At 34.7% G+C, this 19,083-nt stretch overlaps 1 protein-coding gene and 1 pseudogene across 2 annotated transcripts; both read left to right on the top strand.

The window, feature by feature from the left end:
• Positions 1-706: 706 nt before the first annotated feature.
• Positions 707-6,959, top strand: LOC140810498 (phragmoplastin DRP1A-like; annotated as a pseudogene).
• Positions 6,960-7,983: 1,024 nt separating this feature from the next.
• On the top strand, positions 7,984-17,144 carry LOC140808840 (histone-lysine N-methyltransferase ATX3-like). Of its 2 annotated transcripts, none has more exons than XM_073166137.1 (23): positions 7,984-9,189; positions 9,487-9,542; positions 9,629-9,821; positions 10,222-10,350; positions 10,445-10,513; positions 10,610-10,678; positions 10,786-10,877; positions 10,988-11,080; positions 12,245-12,380; positions 13,163-13,235; positions 13,350-13,449; positions 13,556-13,680; positions 13,783-13,928; positions 14,153-14,257; positions 14,457-14,521; positions 14,705-14,924; positions 15,046-15,132; positions 15,232-15,288; positions 15,681-15,770; positions 15,838-15,924; positions 16,336-16,410; positions 16,639-16,739; positions 16,856-17,144. In XM_073166137.1, the coding sequence occupies exons 1-23, from the start codon at positions 8,353-8,355 to the stop codon at positions 16,944-16,946; spliced, it is 3,096 nt and encodes a 1,031-aa protein (XP_073022238.1). In that variant the 5' UTR covers positions 7,984-8,352; the 3' UTR covers positions 16,947-17,144. The 2 variants fall into 2 exon arrangements, with proteins under 2 accessions (XP_073022238.1, XP_073022237.1); XM_073166136.1 differs by having other exon boundaries at positions 15,046-15,165.
• The last annotated feature ends 1,939 nt before the right edge of the window (positions 17,145-19,083 follow it).

Genomic DNA, 19,083 nt, shown 5'->3' with positions numbered 1-19,083 from the left:
TGATAAAGTAAATGGGTTAAATCGATAACATGTTGAAACGACAAGGATATAAATATACCACACAATATTAATAATATAGATGTGTATTTTTTTACTTGAGTATTGATATCGTATTTAAATCCATTTCTTGGATATTCCACTATAAAAATCAATATTATTATCTATCTAAACTTAATATATTAATATATAATACCAGAACTATAATAAAGATAAAATAGTTTCTTAGTCTAAATAAATTTTAGAAACCCCAAAATACCCATATTTTGTTGACAAAAACTTATGTGAGATGGTTTCACGGGTCGTATTTATGAGACATATCTCTTAATGAAAAATTAATATTTTTTATCTTAAGAGTATTACTTTTTATTGTGAATATGAGTATGGTTGACTCATCTCACAGATTAGGATCCGTGAGACGGAGTCAGACGAGAGTCACTCTATTTTGTTTAGCCCTCTATTTCCTATTTTTCCATGAAAAATTCAATTCGTGTAAAAACAAATCTAAAAAGCTTAGTAAAAACCAAATAATTTTAATTTTAATTTTTTAACGAGAATATTTGTATAAAAAAGATAACCAAAAACGTGCACACAGAGCTAGTTATTATAAATAAATAATCTATTCCAAGTGCTAAATAAGTCGGCTTTAAAAATAATATAAATGCATGGAATACGCAATCCTAAAAAAAGGTCATCGTCATCCGTCATCCGAGGCAAAGTGGCAAATAATGAGAGACTCTTCGCACAAACAAAGCGGACTCATTTTCCGATAAATAATAGCTGGCTATTGGGGGATTGATTTAGAGATGGAGAACCTGATCGCATTGCTGAACAGACTACAGAGAGCATGCACGGCGCTTGGTGATCACGGAGAGGAGAGCGCGCTGCCCACTCTTTGGGATGCCTTGCCTTCCATCGCCGTCGTTGGTGGTCAGGTATCATTCTCTTTATTCATATTCGAATCTAACTTCTTTCAACCTGAACCAGTACTCTAGATTTTATCAATACTTGTTGAAAGCAAAGTCCAAATATATGTACTGGACAAGAATGTCCAGATTAGATTGTATCTTCTGTCTCCCTGTCCTATAAGAACGGGCAGAATATATGTACACAAATTATGTGAGATTCCAACGGTCACTCGATTAGAACAGGAGCAAATGATTTCGTTGATGGAATCTACGGTTATAATATTTAAACCATATTAACTGGACATTAATCTGGCAATTAAAGCCGCTGATCCAATAATAAAATTCATTAAGCAATAAATAAAAACTAACTATAATAATAATAATATATAATTAGTTTACTCTCCTTGAAATATTTTAAATGTATTGTATATACACATAACACTTTGTTTTTGTTCCATATTGGGTTAGATGGATCTCATAATTGATCCAAGTGGAGAAATCTATACCTGAATTAGGACTTGGAGTAGATTTATTGTTAGAGGAAAAATAAGATGTTTAACTGTCGGTTTACAGTTTTGCAAATGGATTTATGGGATCTTGAATCTTCACTTCTATCACTGCTATTTTTTTACTTGAAATTTCTTTCACGTCAAATCGGATTTTTTCTGTTGACCAACACAACTTTAATGGTTTATAGAGTTCAGGAAAGTCCTCAGTGCTTGAAAGCGTTGTCGGAAAGGACTTCTTGCCTCGTGGATCTGGTAACTAGTCCCTGATAGATGCATTACCATAAGCTGTAGTATTATCCCGTGCTCTTAATATCTCTTGACATAAGGATGTCCATAAACATTAGGATTGATCTCATTCTAAAAAATGCAGGTATTGTCACTCGACGACCGCTTGTCCTGCAGCTTCATCGAATTGACGAGGGTAGAGAATATGCAGAGTTTGGACATCTTCCTAGAAAGAAATTCACTGATTTTGGTTAGTTTTGCATAAAAGATTGTTGTTGTATTTTCATATACTTCATAGGGCATTGTTTTCTAATGTAGCAATGAATATGGATTTTTCTATTTAAATTTATCAACACATTATTTTGGATCAGTACTTGACTTCTTTATGTGTCCAATGAACCTGACTTATATCTAGTATACACTATCTAGTCTCGTAAATTATTTTTTAGCTAGTTTTCTCATTTTCCTAATGTTTTAATTCTAAATTTTTGGCTTGTGCAGCTGCTGTAAGAAAAGAGATTGCTGATGAGACTGATCGAGAGACAGGACGTAGCAAACAGATTTCAACCGTTCCCATTTATCTTAGCATATATTCTCCTAAAGGTAGGTCAGGATTAGAGTCTAGAGACTCATCATTTCTTACTTTTTAAGATTCTTCATTGAAACTGTAAATTGCACTAACTTTAATAGATATTAACATGTTGCTACTGAAATTTGAGAAATGAAAGAATCAAGTTAATTGATTATGAGCATTGAAAAAGTTATCAAGGAAGATGCAGTACATTGAGTGCATGCAACTTCTAGCGTACCCAACTCCAAAATGAATTAAAATTTCAGATGATGGGTGCATTTATACTGTGTCCATGGAGAAAGTTCTGTTGTTTCTTGTTTTATGCATGGAGGAATGTTCTTTCCTCGCGAGATAAATAAATAGGTGTTCACGAGGTAGTTAAAAGTGCTTCAAAAAACATAGCCTACTGGCTGTTAGCAAGGAGGTCTCGGAAACTATTTTGATTATCAGAATGATCGAAGCATCGGTAGGCCGTATGCTGGAATGAACTACTTGCTAGCTTACCTTTTAACTTGTGTAGCTGTGTTCCTTTAAGTTTTAATATTTGTTTAGCACCAGGTACATATAGCAAGATTTGTATGAGTGTTAATTATTTAACCAGTATGCGATTCTTATTTCTTGTGATTTTTATTGAGTAGCAAGTAATATCCAGATATTTTGATGCAGTTGTGAATTAGACATTGATTGATCTCCCTGGTCTAACAAAAGTGGCGATTGGTGAGTCTAGTTCCCCTGGTTTCATGTGGAAGTTTAGAGCAGCTATTTTCCCTTATTTCCATTTTTTTTGTTGCAAATAACTGTGATGATTGCGATATGTGGGTTTATTATAGATGGACAGTCAGAGAGTATTGTGATGGACATTGAGAACATGGTGCGATCTTATATTGAGAAGGTATTTGTAGGTGTTAGGTTTTGCATTTAAAATTTGAATATGACGAAGTTGTTTAGAGGTGGGTTTAATATGTTCGAGGTACTGGTATTTATGTGTGTGTAGTCTAATACTACTGAATTCCAGTTAAGGTGATCGTGTTTTTTTAATATGCATCAAAATGATTCATTGCAGCCCAACTGTATTATTTTATTAGTTTCTCCTGCTAATCAAGATCTTGCAACATCAGATGCAATTAAAATTTCTCGTGAAGTAGATCCCAAAGGTATGTCTTATGTAATTGTTCAGGGTTCACTTATGTGTTATTGATTTCTTGGGTGTCAATGTGTAGAAATCCTACCAACAGCATAATCTTAAGCTGCATGAATGTTGCTTGCGTTAATCAACAACCCACTTTCAGATCAATACATCTCTCTCCTCATAGCCATTTTCTGACGTTCATTTTGTTTCAGGAGAGAGAACATTTGGGGTACTAACGAAGATTGACCTGATGGACCAGGGTACGGATGCTGTAGATGTAAGTTTATACTCGCAGTCCTTAATCTGTGTGTATATTGTAGTATATTCACGTCTGTTAACATTTTGTTGTAAGACACTTGATGATGGTCTGTGTTTTAGAGTATGTTCAATTATACAAGTAGGGTTTCTGTCCACATATCCAAGGAACCTTAGGTTAGGATGAAGTTAAATGATGCTTCATAGCATTACCTTTAAATTTGTTATTGTAGGAACTAGGAAGTCTCTATTGAGTTTGCGTTTTGTGCGCAGACGCAGACGCATTCATTTCTTGCACGCCCATTCATTTCTCGCTGGCACATAATGTTTCAATTCAGCAGCATGAATTCTGAACTTGCAATATAGTACTAGCGCTAGTCCTATTATTTTTAGAATATTAATGCAGAGATATCTCAAGATCATATTAGGAAAGGTTAAGAAAACCGGAAACATTTAAATGTTAAGATCAAACACTAGGTTTACATTTTTGTAAGATGATACGTACTGTACAAGTTTCATAAATTTATTATGTTCCTTCGAAATGTCAATGTCTACCATGACTTAATGAAGTGCCAATTGTAATTTTGTTATGATATTCTTACTTCTATGTCTCGAGATATTTCTGTTGTTACCGGGTACGCTTCTGCTAATCATTGTAGAAGAACGGAAGGTTACGTGCTGACTAGTTACTTTGGTTTATAGATACTAGAAGGAAAAGCATACAAATTGCAGTTCCCATGGATAGGTATAGTTAATCGCTCCCAAGCAGACATTAACAAAAATGTCGATATGATTGCTGCCAGGAGAAGAGAACGGGAGTATTTTGCTCAAACTCCACAGTATAAACATCTTGCTCATAGGATGGGTTCTAAGCATCTAGGAAAAGTTCTATCCAAAGTAAGCAAAGACTCTAGTTTTTGCTTCTGTAAATTAGTTTATTATTATTTTGCAATAATCAACCAAATCTTTTCGTTTGACATAATATGTAAAGCTTGTGAAATGCCGCTTTCTTTATTGAGTGATTTATTTTCCTGGTCTCAAAATGAAAAGTTGGCAGGTTTTAGTGATTTTCTGATGCTTGCGCTTGTTCTTGTTTCATGTTTTAGCATTTGGAAGCAGTTATCAAATCTCGAATTCCAAGCCTTCAATCACTCATCAATAAAACTATTCTTGAGCTAGAATCTGAGCTCAGCCGATTGGGAAAGCCCATTGCAACCGATGCCGGAGTAAGTAGGCCTTCCTGTTATCTCTATAAGTGGTCCATTAACTATTTTCTAAAGAGTTGCGTGTGTTCGGAGAGTGCGGGGCCCATGGGTTAATTTCGCTATTCACTTGTATATAGCTATTTAATTAAACACAAACCAGAAGCAACTTGTTTGAATTTCGAACAAATATATGTAACATTGGCATCTATGAAACAAAACACACTAAACTATCAAAAATTCTCCTTACGAACCCGGAAATCACTCGGCAGACGAGCACAATTATTCCGTCTCCTTGATTTCACATATTCAAGTCAAGAGATTTAGGCCCAAAAAATCCATTTGGTTAACTTGATTAAACTTCTCCAATGGAATTAAACATGTCGATAATAATTAATAAAATGCCTGCAGAATGCAGTTTAATCATACTTCTACCTCTAACCCTTTGTTATTTTGCAGGGAAAGTTGTATATGATCATGGAAATTTGCCGTGTATTTGATGGAATATTCAAAGAGCATCTTGATGGGGTGTATGTATCTGTATCTGTAACGTCTTATGCTGTATTTTTCATATTGCAATCTATTCTAGCATTCAATTTGGTGCTTTATTCGGCAGTCGACCAGGAGGTGATCAAATATACAACGTATTTGATAACCACCTCCCTGCTGCAATGAAACGGTTGCAGTTTGACAAGCACCTTGCTTTGGAAAACGTACGGAAATTAATAACTGAAGCAGATGGATATCAGCCTCATCTTATAGCTCCAGAACAGGGTTATCGCCGTCTCATTGAAACTGCCTTGATGACTATCAAAGGTCCTTCTGAAGCGGCTGTTGATGCGGTATGCCTTGGAAGTGATAGCTTCAATCAATGTTTTTTGGTCTGTTGTTGATTGTACCACAATTTGATTTTAATATAGATTTTAGGTTTGACCTAGATAACGGGGGAAAAATGTCAAACCAGTGTTAATTTTCCTCCCTGGGGTATAAATGAACGGATTGTGTACATGAACAACTGCTTGTAGATTATGGGGTTCGCTTGAGAATTTGCCAGTCAGTTGAGGTGCCTTTTCTAATGCAGACTAGAAAATTTTTACAATGCTTTATTAAAGTTCCATAGAAAGCTAAGAGGGTAGTAGTGTTCATCATCTTCTAGCGGAAGGACTATTTTTTTCATTGGTTTGGAGACAAACTCTAATGATTAAGTCTTCAACTTCAAGCATATAATTTGCTTTGTGGGCTTGTGAAAGGTTGACCTTTTGCTCTTTTTTCAGGTTCATGGAATATTAAAGGAACTTGTTCACAAGTCAATCAGCGAAACTGTAGTAAGTCAATGAACTTTGTCAAATGTAATGTCAAATAAACCTCGAGCATTCTGTTGTACTATTCTTTTTTGCTCATCCTGTTGACTTATCAACGTTAATGCGATGCGTGGTTTTTTCCTTCAATGCGGAAAAAGAATATTGAGACAGCTCATACAAAATACTTTCGAATATGATTTGGCATTCATATATTGATTGATGCTTGCTTATGTTGCCTACAGGAGCTGAAACAATATCCCTCTCTGAGGGTTGAGGTTGGGAATGCTGCTGTTGAATCATTGGACAGGATGAAGGAAGAAAGCAGGAAGGCAACACTGCAGCTAGTCGAAATGGAATGCAGTTACTTAATTGTAGATTTCTTCCGCAAGCTTCCACAAGATGTTGAGAAGGGTGGAAATCCAACACATTCAATTTTCGACCGGTACAATGATTCATATCTTCGACGAGTTGGTGAGTTTCAGAAACATGCAGCATGTTTTGAATTCTAAAGGTCTCTGAGTTTTCCGTAATGAGCCTCTCGCTTCTTTTTATAAAGGATCAAACGTGTTGTCTTACGTGAATATGTTTTGTGCAAGTCTGAGGAACTCCATTCCCAAGTCTATAGTTTACTGCCAAGTTCGCGAGTCAAAACGTAGCTTGCTTGATCATTTATTTGCCGAATTAGGCAAAAGAGAGGTGGGAATCCCGACCCCAGCAGTACTTTTTGCGAGCCTCCAATTGTGGTGGTACTAGAAATGAAGCATTTTTTTGCTTTTAATGTTTATTATAGGGGAGACAATTAGGCACACTGTTGGATGAGGATCCAGCAGTTATGAAAATAAAAACTATAACGACAAAATAAATATATAAAAAGATTTCTTATAATATCAATAACAAAAAATGGTATGACTATTTCATTCTTTTCGATTATCGTTCTCAATTTTTTATGTCGATTTAGAGCTTAGAGTGTGACATGTAATCTGAAATATACGAATATAATGGTATTTTTATTTTTTATACGTATGAACTTCAGTCAATTGGAGTATATTTTTGTGAAATAATACCTTAAATTTATATTTATAAGACGAGTCGATTTGATTTGTATTTATAATAAAAATATACTTTTGATATAAAAAATAATATTTTTTTATGAGTTAGACTGAGTCAAATATCTATGTAATAAAATTAATTTTTGAAACCGTCTAATAATTTTTTTTATGTAATTACGATATATTTATAAAATTAAAGCTATGACGCTTAAATTAATTTTTTTTTACGATATAATCATAAACGAGTGCGAAGTATAACAAACTTGGTGTCCGGAGACATTTATAAAATGGCTATATTACCCTTATTGTAAAAAATAAAAATTAATTACAAACACAATAAATGGTAAAATAATCAAATATTTTCTTGCTAGTATTTATGAATCAACAATATCCTTATCAATTTTTTTAAACCCGTTCTTTTGCCTGATTTTTTTAAGCCCAAAGGCCCAAACATCCTCCAATCAGACCAGTTTCACGTCTAATCCCGTACCTTAAAACATTCCTAGTGCTAAACCAATCAAATACGACACGTAATGTTCCACCTGTAACGGATTCCTCCATCTTTCCTACTCCCCTTCCGCTCCGAGAATTTCGCCCCGTCGCGGTTCCCTGCAAAATTTTGGAGCCAAAGCTTACCAAAAACTGAATTCTCCATTGAATTGTTAATTATTTAATTTGAATTTGAAACTTTTATTATTTAAAAAAATACTAGTATTCTCGTGCCATCTTCACATCCATTGTTTCGTTCATTAATTCACATTGCGGCATCAGCATTACTTTGTTTTGAATTCAGACTGGAAAATAAAAGCGATTTTCTCTTCGGAGAAAAAACGAAATCGCTTTTTCCGTATTTTGCTTCTTTAAATCTTTATTACTTTCGATATTTTGAAAAAGATTTGATTTTCTTGCATACTTTCGGTGAGAATTCTTGTGTCTGATTTCAGATTAGAGTAATAATTATTTTAATCTTGGTATTTGGATTCGTGGGGTTCTCTGTTCGAGTGGAAATTTAGGGTCCTTTCAGATGTTTCTGTGGATAAATGTTGTTTGATCAACGGGATTTTATTGAAGGGTATTTGGATATTTGTTCTGCCTTTTTTCGGAGAAGAATTAGGGTTTTTTTTTTCGCTCGGACCTTTTTTCGCCGATGGGCGAAGTTGATTGACTACAAAGGAAATAATTTTGGGGCTGCCAACTAAATTCGGGATGCCGAAACTCAAACGGTTCACGCCTGAGAAGGAAACAATGAGCGGTGGAAGCCATGCCGGAGAATCGTGCACAGCTGCTGTGAGTTCTAAGAAGATGAAGAAAGCCTCTGGTGGATTATTTACGGATCCTGTAATTCAAATTGAAGGTTGCAACTTTGATTTTTCAAAATATTGGTCTACAAGAAGAGGTTCTTTCTACGATCAAGAAACAAAATCAGTTTCTCAGAAAGTTGTTAAGAATAAGCTTCCATTGTTGAAGTCTTCAAGAGGGCGTCCGCTGGCGCTTCCAATGAAATTAAGTGACTCGGTTTTGCTTTCCAGGAAGAAAGAAAAATCAGATTGTTGTGATGATCTGGATGACGGTTTAGCTGACAGCAGCAAGCATAACGACGACATTATTTGCAATAAAAAATTAAAGCGTGGAGAGTTTTATGATGATGTTTATTTAGTAAAAAAACAGCGAATTGAAAATTATTCAATTGACAAATTGCAGAACGTGATTCTAGAACCCTATTGTAGTTCACGAAGTTCAGTTACGTCTGTAAATGAAGGGAGTCTTTGTGTTTCTCCGGCAGTGGAAAGTGGTGGGGCACTGAATGAGTGTTTGAGTGCTAGTAAATCGGTGGAGAAAAAGGTTGATAAGAAGGCTGATTTTTATGAACCTGGGGATTTTGTAATGGGAGATATAGTTTGGGCTAAATGTGGTAAGAACTTTCCTGCTTGGCCGGCAATTGTAATTGATCCTCTCTGGCAAGCTCCTGAAGGTGTGCTGAGGGCTTGTGTTCCTGGCACTCTTTGTGTTATGTTCTACGGATACTCAAGGACTGGACGAAGGGTAATTCTCTGTTTAATATCGTTCATACATTTTTCTTATATTTTTGGGAATCTGATTAGACATGCATAGTTTTAGATTTAAGCATTTAATAGGAGAAACGTAATGAACAATTACCCTCTTTGGATTTTGGCTGGAAATATTGCCCTTCTTGGTCAATGAAGGGGTCAACCATATTGGTATTATTGCATGTCTAGACAAAATATGTGTGTCATGAAGATTGTGAGTTTGTAACTTATTTAACATGAGGAAGATATTTCTCTTTCTTTGGGTAGTATATTAATATCTTAATTTTTGCAGGATTATGCATGGGTAAAATCTGGAATGGTCTTTCCGTTTCATGAGTATATGGACAGGTAAATATTTATTATTTAGCTTGTGTTATCAATTATCATGTATGCTAATCAAGGGAAGTTGGCCTTTTAACCTGCTTGTCGTTTAGATTTCAGGGACAGACTAAGTTGTATGGTAGCAAGCCCCATGATTATCAATTGGCCATAGAGGAGGCAATTCTAGCCGAAAATGGCTATGCACAATCGGCCGTTGGGTCTGGGGAGGAAGTTTTACCCGTGGCAGATGAAGCTGAAGAGACGACTGGTTCAAATCAGGAGTCCGAATGTTGTACTATTCAGCAGGCATGTTTATACTTAGCCTTGAGATTCTTATTATATAAAAGTACCATATATAATATTTCTTGAAGATGCATTAGATCTTACACTTTGCAGTAGAAATCTGTTTTCAAGATTTTCAATTTCATACCATTATCATAGTCATGGTAGATCCGATATCCCTTTTAGGGTTACTCCGTGTTAAGTTGCTCCATCAATTTATGTTACAAATTCTTTTGGGCTTGGGAGAGGTTAAGTTAGTCATCATTTGTGTTTACTAATCTCGAGCAGACATACATGTATTTTGTTTAATTCTGATGTACCAGTCTTGTCCTGTAATATTCCCTGCTACCTTGCAGCTCTCTTGACGTCTCAATCTCATAATGTCTTTCCAAATGGTGGTCAATTTACCACGTTTCATTAGCAGGATACATATGATAAAAGGAAAGACACCCAAACTTGTGACAGCTGCAGGTTGACCTTTCCATGCAGAATGGTGAAGAGAATAAAGAACACGTCAGCAGAAGCTCATTTTGTGTGTGAACATTGCATTAAGGTGAGCCGCTATTCTTCCTTTTGCAATTGATGTAACTGTATATCTTCTGTTACTTTATGCATGTTAATTTATTCTGATAATCATCTTATTGTAGTTAAGAAAATCAAAGCAATTCTGTGGTATTTGCAAGAAAATTTGGCATCAGTCTGATGGTGGCAGTTGGGTGAGAGTTTTTGCATTTTTTATGGATTGTGTGTTTCTTCCTGCTAATTAGTTAATTGTGCGACTTAATCTCTTTTTCCACACATTGTCGAATTAGGTGTGTTGTGACAGCTGTGATGTCTGGGTTCATGCCGAGTGTGCAAACATCTCTAGTAAACTATTGAAGGTTTTGCTCTGATCTATTATACTAAGATGGACTTAGGCTTGTGTTGTAGCATTTTCATGTACCAGGTTATGAGTTATGATAGTTGACTAACATATTGTGGCCTATAGGATTTGGAAACTTCTGATTACTATTGCCCAGAATGCATAGCTAAGCCCTCCTCTAAAGTGTTGGGTTTGGATAAGTGGCAATCATGTGTCAGGTAACCATCTCAGGGGCCATCATATTTTATGTTCTGTTTCTTGAAAGGCTATCGTTTCTATTTCTTAAAAAATTGTTTTATCCACACCCGTGCTGATACATCGCTACCAGATCTGCTGAAAAGATTGCACGTAATATGCCACCTAACAGGCTAGCAGTCGTCTGCAATGGTGTTGGAGGGATTTATTATTCAAATCTTCATTTGTAAGTTTTAACTTTGGTGAAAGGGATTTGGTTACTCCTTTTCTGGCCACCCATTTTGCATTTTAAATTAAGTACCACTGCTTCTTTATATTTCTCACGATCTTAATGCACAAATGTTTGCGTAAAGCCTTCACATTGAAATTGACCTTTATATTTATGCTATTTATGATACATGAAAAAGTTAAACATGTTCCATCACATTCTTTATTACAATAATTAAGAAAGACTAATGCGATCTCAGTAATATTCGTGTATGTTTATCCTTGTGATATATAAACTACGTGTCCTGGTAATTTATTTGGAGCTATTATCAGCAAAACTAATAGAAATTTTTTTCCCAACCTGAATAAAATTGTTATGTAAGTTGGTTGCATGTTATATCAAGGTTTAAGTTGCTTAAAACCCACACAAAAGAAAATGTAGAAATACTAATTCCAGATCATGAGCGCAAGTTGTTATAGACTCCTTCATGCTACCAATATTTGCTTTCACAAAATGTTTCTTTTTGAGTAATCCTATTATATAAACTGTAGTTGTACACCAATAAACATTTTTTGGCATCTTATTTTGACAGTTAGACTTGGTCTTATTTGTGTAGAAAAGAATTCAAGGTATCATCTGATGATTTATTTGTCTTGTGAAAATACTTGAGCACAAGTTTGTTCGTCATATGATATTATCTGTTGTATAAGGTTTTGGCTAAATTACTATGGAAATAAAAAAGTGTCACTCATAAGTGTGAGGAGTAAAATTGCTATACCTAGATAGCATCTGTACAAAATAATTTGTTACTATGGCTGGAAGGCTTCATTTCTTGAAGATGAGATTTGTGCAAAATGATTTTTCTATTCTACTTTTGTGATGACATATCATATACGCCATTTGTATCAAACATGCATTAATGCTGCCAAAAATATCTCTTATATCTCAATTCTAATGGAATATGTATTGTGATGGTACCAGTTGTTTTGTTGCTTTTGAACTGTTGTTGAAGGAAAACAAATAGATTACAACATGATGTGAATGAGAGAGTTTCACTTTCACTTCTTTTGTTTTAGTTGGGATGATACTAGTTTACTGGTTTGCTGCTTGTGCTGGTTCAATTATTTATCATTTGGTTTTAAAAGGAATTTTTTTATTTATTTTAATCTGTTCTCTCCTCAGGGTTCAATGCATTTGTGGTTCATGTGATACAAAAAAATATGGGCTCAGTGAGTGGGAACGACATACAGGTTGTAGAGCAAAAAAATGGAAGCACAGTGTTAAAGTGAAGGGTTCTAATCTTACACTGGAAAAATGGGTTTGTTCCTGATCTCTAATTTTTGGCACTACTACGATCAAATGTTTATAATGTGATCATACAATTTTGTCTCCACTTACGTGGTAAATGGGTGAGCTTAATCGACAATATATTCTACATAGGATATAGAAACATGCAGCCATCTGATTTTATATCCTTGAGGACATTATTTTCTTTTTTAGGTTGTGCGATGGACAAATGTGAAATGATTGATTCATGATTTGTTTGGCACTTTGGCTGGACAAATTTAAAGTAAATTTCAATCCGGTTTATATTAAGTTAATCAATTTTAATAGTAATTGCGATGAATTTCAAATATACCCAGAATCGGTGTAATTTGAAATCCATTTCTTTAAATCAAATCAAATCTATCGATCCAAGTGCAACCTTAGTGATTTATGCTTATAAGTTTTTTCGTTATCAATGAACTAGAAAGAAAATGATGGTAACATCTATCTTCTTTATGGTGAATGTTAGCATTTTTTGAACACACCTTGAATATGTATAAATGTTTGCATCATTGATGTGACATCCTTTCAAATGTTTAAATATGCTACCACCTATCCTTGGGTGATGCTACGACAGGAAGTCTTCAAATACTAAGGCCAATGAGTTATCAGTGAATGCTTAAAAGGATAACCATATTTGGCTAAACCGTAAATAAAATAAAAATAAAAATGAAACTAGCCTTCTGTACTGCTTTAGTCTTTTAATTCAGTCACCTTGCCTAGGCTATTTTCTCTTATTTAAATATATTTTCTTTATCTACTAACATGCTGCAGATGGTAGAGCACAACGTACACGGCTTGAACCCTATGCAGTTAGATAAGCAGCAGCTGTTGGCGTTTTTGAAAGGTAATTAGGATTTTCTCTGCTATATTTGCTTTTACATTTTACTTCATCCTTCATCGTGCATTTGGAATATAAACTTGTAAAAAATACGAGTTCTTACTAGTTTTCCTTCGACAGAAATCTACAATCCCGTTCATGCGAAGTGGACCACAGAGCGATGTGCAATTTGTAGATGGGTTGAAGATTGGGACTACAACAAAATGATTATATGCAACAGGTCTTGATACACAGAATTATAATTTTGTGGTGTGGACACCCAATTGAAATGAAATTTAGTTTAGATGTCACCTTATGTTAATCTTAGAAATCTTTTCATGGTTTAGATGTCAAATAGCGGTACATCAGGAATGCTATGGAGCAAGAAATACTCAGGATTTTGCTTCATGGGTTTGCCGAGCATGTGAAACTGCAGAAATTGGAAGAGAATGTTGCCTGTGTCCTGTAAAAGGCATGTCTGTTGGTTGCATTTAATTTTTTCTTCATTAAACTTATGTGTAATCAATTTTTTTTCAAAAAAAATAGTCTTCATGATTGAATTTTGCATCTACAGGGGGTGCTTTGAAACCAACTGATATCGATCCTCTATGGGTTCATGTTATATGTGCATGGTTTCGCCCTGAAGTTGCATTCTTGAATGCGGAGAAAATGGAACCTGCAGTTGGAATTCTTAGAATCCCACTAACTTCATTCACAAAGGTGCTGGATTTTTTTAGAGAACCAACAGACCTGTGGCTAATCATGGTTTTATATTTCATATAATTAACTTTTTCCATAATGCATTCATAGAGTTTTCTGGTTCATTCCTAAAGGTTGACATAAATTTTGTTCTGTATATAGTTAAGGTGTCATTCTCATTTTGTCTTCATCTGAAAGTTTTCATCTAAAATGATCTTTGTGTTTTTCTAAATTGAAATTTGCAGGCATGCATTATTTGCAAGCAAATTCACGGCTCTTGCACACAGTGTTGCAAGTGTTCCACCTATTTTCATGCTTCGTGTGCTTCTCGTGCTGGATATTGTGTGGAAGTGAGTCGACTGTCTGTTTCTTTTCTCTGTTCATTTACCCCAAAAAATTTCTTCTCACCAGGTTATGGATTGGAAAATCGCCTTTTAGTTTCTTAGTAATAACTTTGGGTTTGACCACTTCCATGGCACAAATGCTTTGGTTTTCATTATCTTCCATTTTTTTCTTATTTTAATTAACTCAAATGATTCTTAATTTCAGTTACACTGTTTTGAGAAGAATGGGATGCAGATAACCAAATGGATATCATATTGTGCTGTCCATAGGTATAGACTGTGCAACTTTGTTAATATTCCTGTTTATACACATAAGGAACGTGAGTGAGAAAAGATGAGTAGAGAATGCACTGACATGTTCAAATACATAAATTGATGGCATCTGTTGGTGGTTATGTGAAATTTTGGACTTTCTATGTTCCTGGTGTGTTCAGTGTTTACTTGTGGTCTCAGGGCACCGAGTACTGAGAATGTTCTGGTAATTCAGACTCCAAATGGGGTTGTCTCTAACAAAAGCTTGCTTCAAAGCCAGTATCAAGAACAATGTTTGAGAGGTTCAAGGCTCATCTCTTTGAGGACTTCTGAGTGTTCTAATTCATCGCTGACCGATACCAATGAATTCGAAGCAATGTCCGCTGCAAGGTGCCGCTTGTATGCAAGATCAAATATAAAGGTAATGCAATTATGTCTTTCTCATAATTATTTTATTAGATTCAGCATTAAAATTGTGTGTATCAACTTTTTGCTTATGGTTATTTTTTTTCCTTATCTTACCATTTTTTTTCTCTGAGAAGAGGACTGGGCAAGAGTCAGTATTCCACCGATTGAAGGGGCCAAGTCATCATTCTGTAGATGAAATAGAAGATCTAAACTCTCAAAAAGTAATTGATCCCCTTAATGATTATTTTGTTCTGGTAACAATTACAATTTCCCTGTGTTTTATGACCATGTCTTGTTTTGGATAATTTCCCTTTCTTCAGGATGCTGTGGATGCAAAGGTTTTTTCAACATTTAGGGAACGGCTAAAGCACTTGAAGGTAAATTCATTTTGTGCATGGTTCAGGGGGTGGAGGGGTACTTGGTTTATCCTTTTTTTCCTTTACATTCTATTCCTTGGATGAATAAACAAAATATTGAGATGTTCAAGTCATCCTCTTCTCTAACTCCAAAATTGGAGAGTTTGGATTGATCTGGCCCTTGTCCTTCTCCAAATCCTCCAAAGTCGGCTTCCTTCCTCTTGATATGCCCCTTATTTCCCACCAAACCAGTGGACCTCCAAATTCCATCTTTGGCCTTTATCCTTCTCCAAATCTTCCTTGACCAGATACACCTTTTAAAGTCTTCCTTCTCGGGTTCCACCCCCGACAACACACACACACACACACTCTCTCACATCATTTGTAATAAATTACTTGGTTGATGTTTTCAGAAAACAGAAAATTATCGGGTTTGTTTTGGTAAATCAAGAATACATGGATGGGGCCTTTTTGCAAGGCAAAACATTCAAGAAGGAGAAATGGTACTATTAAGGCTCACTTGTTATTATTCTTTAAATGGTTCAATCTTCAACCACGGTTCCTTTCCAGGTTATCGAATACCGTGGTGAGCAGGTGAGGCGTAGCATTGCTGACATAAGAGAGGCACATTATCGATTGGAGGACAAAGATTGCTACGTAAATATATTTTTTGGCCCTTAAAACGTGCTATGATCTTGCTCTTGTTTGGTGGAAGTCCACGTGCGTGATTACTTTAAATATTTTAGACAAATTCTGATGTGTGACTTCTTTTTTTGCCTTATGTCCACGTGCGTGATTACTTTATAACTTTGAACAAATTCTGATATGTGTAAACTTTTTTTCCCTTTATGTACTCGCCCATGATAAATCTTGAGGCTCTTGGATTCTTTTTCAGTATAACGACCACTAAATTATATTTTTAAACTAGTTTGTCTTCAGTAGTTAAAATTTTCCTCTCTCTGCTGATTTTGCCAGTTTATCATCTGATATCTCTACTACAAATAAATTCGATTCATTTAGATCCAGTTTTTTGAATGTCTTGATCACCTGATACCATGTGTTATGCAGCTTTTTAAAATCAGTGATGAAGTTGTGATTGACGCAACTAACAAGGGAAACATCGCCCGCCTGATTAATCATTCGGTGTGCTCTTTATTTTTTGCTCTATATGGCATTGTAGATATCGTGCTTATTAATTTCTCTTGGATAGTAAAATATCAATCATCTGCTTACCTTTTATATTTGTTGCAGTAACGCAGATGAAAACTGATACTTTATTTTGTTCACTGTCTTGTTTCCTCATTTCTTTTGCAACACATTCTACACCTATTGCCATACACCGTTATTTATACTAGTTCTTATATTGTACAGTGCACGCCCAACTGTTACGCTAGAATAATGAGTATGGGTGAGGACGAAAGCAGGATAGTTCTTATAGCAAAGAGCAATGTATCAGCTGGCGACGAGTTGACGTACGACTACTTTCTTTGTTGTTTAACCATGCCAAATACTTCCCAAGTTCAGAAGAGTTGTGCTCAGATTTTTTGTCGATAATTAGAACGTTATCTTGCACTTATTGTCTAAACAGGTACGATTACTTGTTTGATCCGGATGAGCACGATGAGGTGAAAGTTCCGTGCCTGTGCAATGCTTCTAACTGCAGGAAATTTTTGAATTAGTAAACTAACTTTAATATAGCTAATGGAAAGGCGAATGAGTGGCGGCCATCCCCAACAAGATTTATGACAACCATACATAAACCATAGGTTTAAGTTGGAATTTTTTGAACTTTGTGTCGATTCGGTTACTGATAAGTTCCTTGTTTATGGTAGCGACAGGATATTTTCTTATATTTATTGAATTTTTTTATTCTTTCATTTACTGCATTTTCTGATTCATAAATTCTGCCGTTTATGGTATTGATGGAAACCAGGTGTGGTCAACAGTGGAGCTGTACGAAGCTGATGAATGATTTTTAGAATGTAAAAAAATAAGTTTGATTTTACTGTAATGATATGATATGATATTTAATGATTAAGTATGAACATGAATAAATCATTAAAATACAAATAACTAGTTTGATTATATGTAAATCTTACAACTAAAAAACAAAAAGATTAATTTACAAATTTTGAAAAACTTTCGTAATTACTACGTTTGTCGTTGTACGTGATTTCTTGATCAATCATTTCAACAAGTTATATAAGTAATCATAACGAGGATTTATCTTAAATCTTTCCCTATTTAGCATTGTATTTGTCTTTATTTATTTTTATATAAATTTTATTTAGGAAAAAAATTAAAATATTTAATTCTACTCAGCGTCGCATCTTATAAATGGATTCTGTAAATGAATTACTACGATGCTCAAGTAAATTTAATTTTTGCGTATACACAGCTGAACATCTTCGTAATTGACTTAATGGAATTTCTACATATGCTCAACTGAACCTTTCCTAATTGACTTGATAAAATTTGTCGATCTATTAATTAAGTAAATGAATTTTGAAATTTCTATGGAAGCATAGAATATATATTTAAAAAAATTCAGTTTATAAATTTTATTTGGGAAAAGAAACTAAAATATTTAATTTGACAGATACTCAGCCTAACAGCTTGGAAATGAAGATTTTGAATCAAATAATGTGATGCTAATATATGTGAAATTGAATAGGTGTAGAAACAGAATAATCTCCAATCCTTATCATTATCTACCTAAATTTTCAATTATTTATACAGTCCCAAAAGAATTTACATACGAAAATTCTCCATTGCAACTTCCTTCTTCTGAAGAATTCTTGTTCTTTTCATCTGTCCACGCCAAGAAACAGTGTCCAATTTCTTACTGTGGCGGCAACAGCACTCTCACTACAAAATCAAACTGTTGTTTCTTCGAGAATGAGATGCACCAAGAAAGATGGTCAGATGTATGATTCGCGTTACACCGATAAAATTTTATCATAAACTCTCTCTGAATAGTTATGTACACCACACCATAGTAATGTTCACTGTTCAGAGCTGCATCTTGTCGCTGACTCTGGTTGGTAATAGTTCCGCCTTTAAATAAGTGGTTGAGACATACTTTAGTTAAGTCGGTTGCAAGTCCATGAATTTGAATATTATGTTCTAAGCATTAGGTAGTCTTTTGTCTGTTAATAAGTGGGCTTATTTAATCTTCTGCTTTCTTTTGTCAGTAGCCTTATACAATGAGATTCCTTTATTTTGTCAGTCCGATGCATACTTTGAGGTATTTTTCCACAAGAAAAATGAGAAGAAAAAGGATAAAACATGGTTATCGACTTGCTATTCTTTTTTCCTATTTTTGTTACTGGTAGTACTTAATATTCATTACTTACAATTATCAAAACTTTATCATTGCAACTGGTGTTCATGTGAAAGTTTGAGAATGAAAATAGATTGTGTGATTTTAAATGATATGGAAAACTAAGTACAAGAGAAAAGAAAAGGTTTTTAAGTTTCTGTTTCATGAGTAAAAAAAAAATAGTTTCTCAGCGTTCGCACTTTAATTTCAATGTGATTGATAGTAGATCACGGTTCTCCTCATTTATGTAGATGATGTTGTCATTGCGGGGAATGACTTGCAAGATATTGAAGATACAAAAGTATTCTTAAGAAATCAGTTCAAATTAAAGGATCTCGGACAATTGAAATACTTTCTCGGTATAAAGGTTGCACGATCTAAGAAAGGCATCACTTTTTCACAAAGGAAATATCCACTTGAGATTCTTGAAGACGCTGGTTATCTTGGTGCAAAACCAGCCCTTTTTCCTATGGAACAAAACTTAACTCTAAGCA

Source organism: Primulina eburnea, chromosome 13 (genome assembly GCF_022965805.1).
Source record: "Primulina eburnea isolate SZY01 chromosome 13, ASM2296580v1, whole genome shotgun sequence".
Taxonomy (NCBI): Eukaryota; Viridiplantae; Streptophyta; class Magnoliopsida; order Lamiales; family Gesneriaceae; genus Primulina; species Primulina eburnea.
The sequence above is the reverse complement of the archived record's forward strand: the minus strand, read 5'-3'. Positions and strand labels throughout refer to the sequence as shown.

What these genes read in the sequence shown, in the direction of transcription:
- LOC140808840 (XM_073166136.1), top strand. Translation starts at nt 8,353, where the DNA reads ATGCCGAAACTCAAACGGTTCACGCCTGAGAAGGAAACAATGAGCGGT. An exon ending in TGTGTGAACATTGCATTAAG is followed by an intron (nt 10,351 to 10,444) that starts GTGAGCCGCTAT and finishes ATCTTATTGTAG; the next exon opens with TTAAGAAAATCAAAGCAATT. An exon ending in CACTAACTTCATTCACAAAG is followed by an intron (nt 13,929 to 14,152) that starts GTGCTGGATTTT and finishes TGAAATTTGCAG; the next exon opens with GCATGCATTATTTGCAAGCA.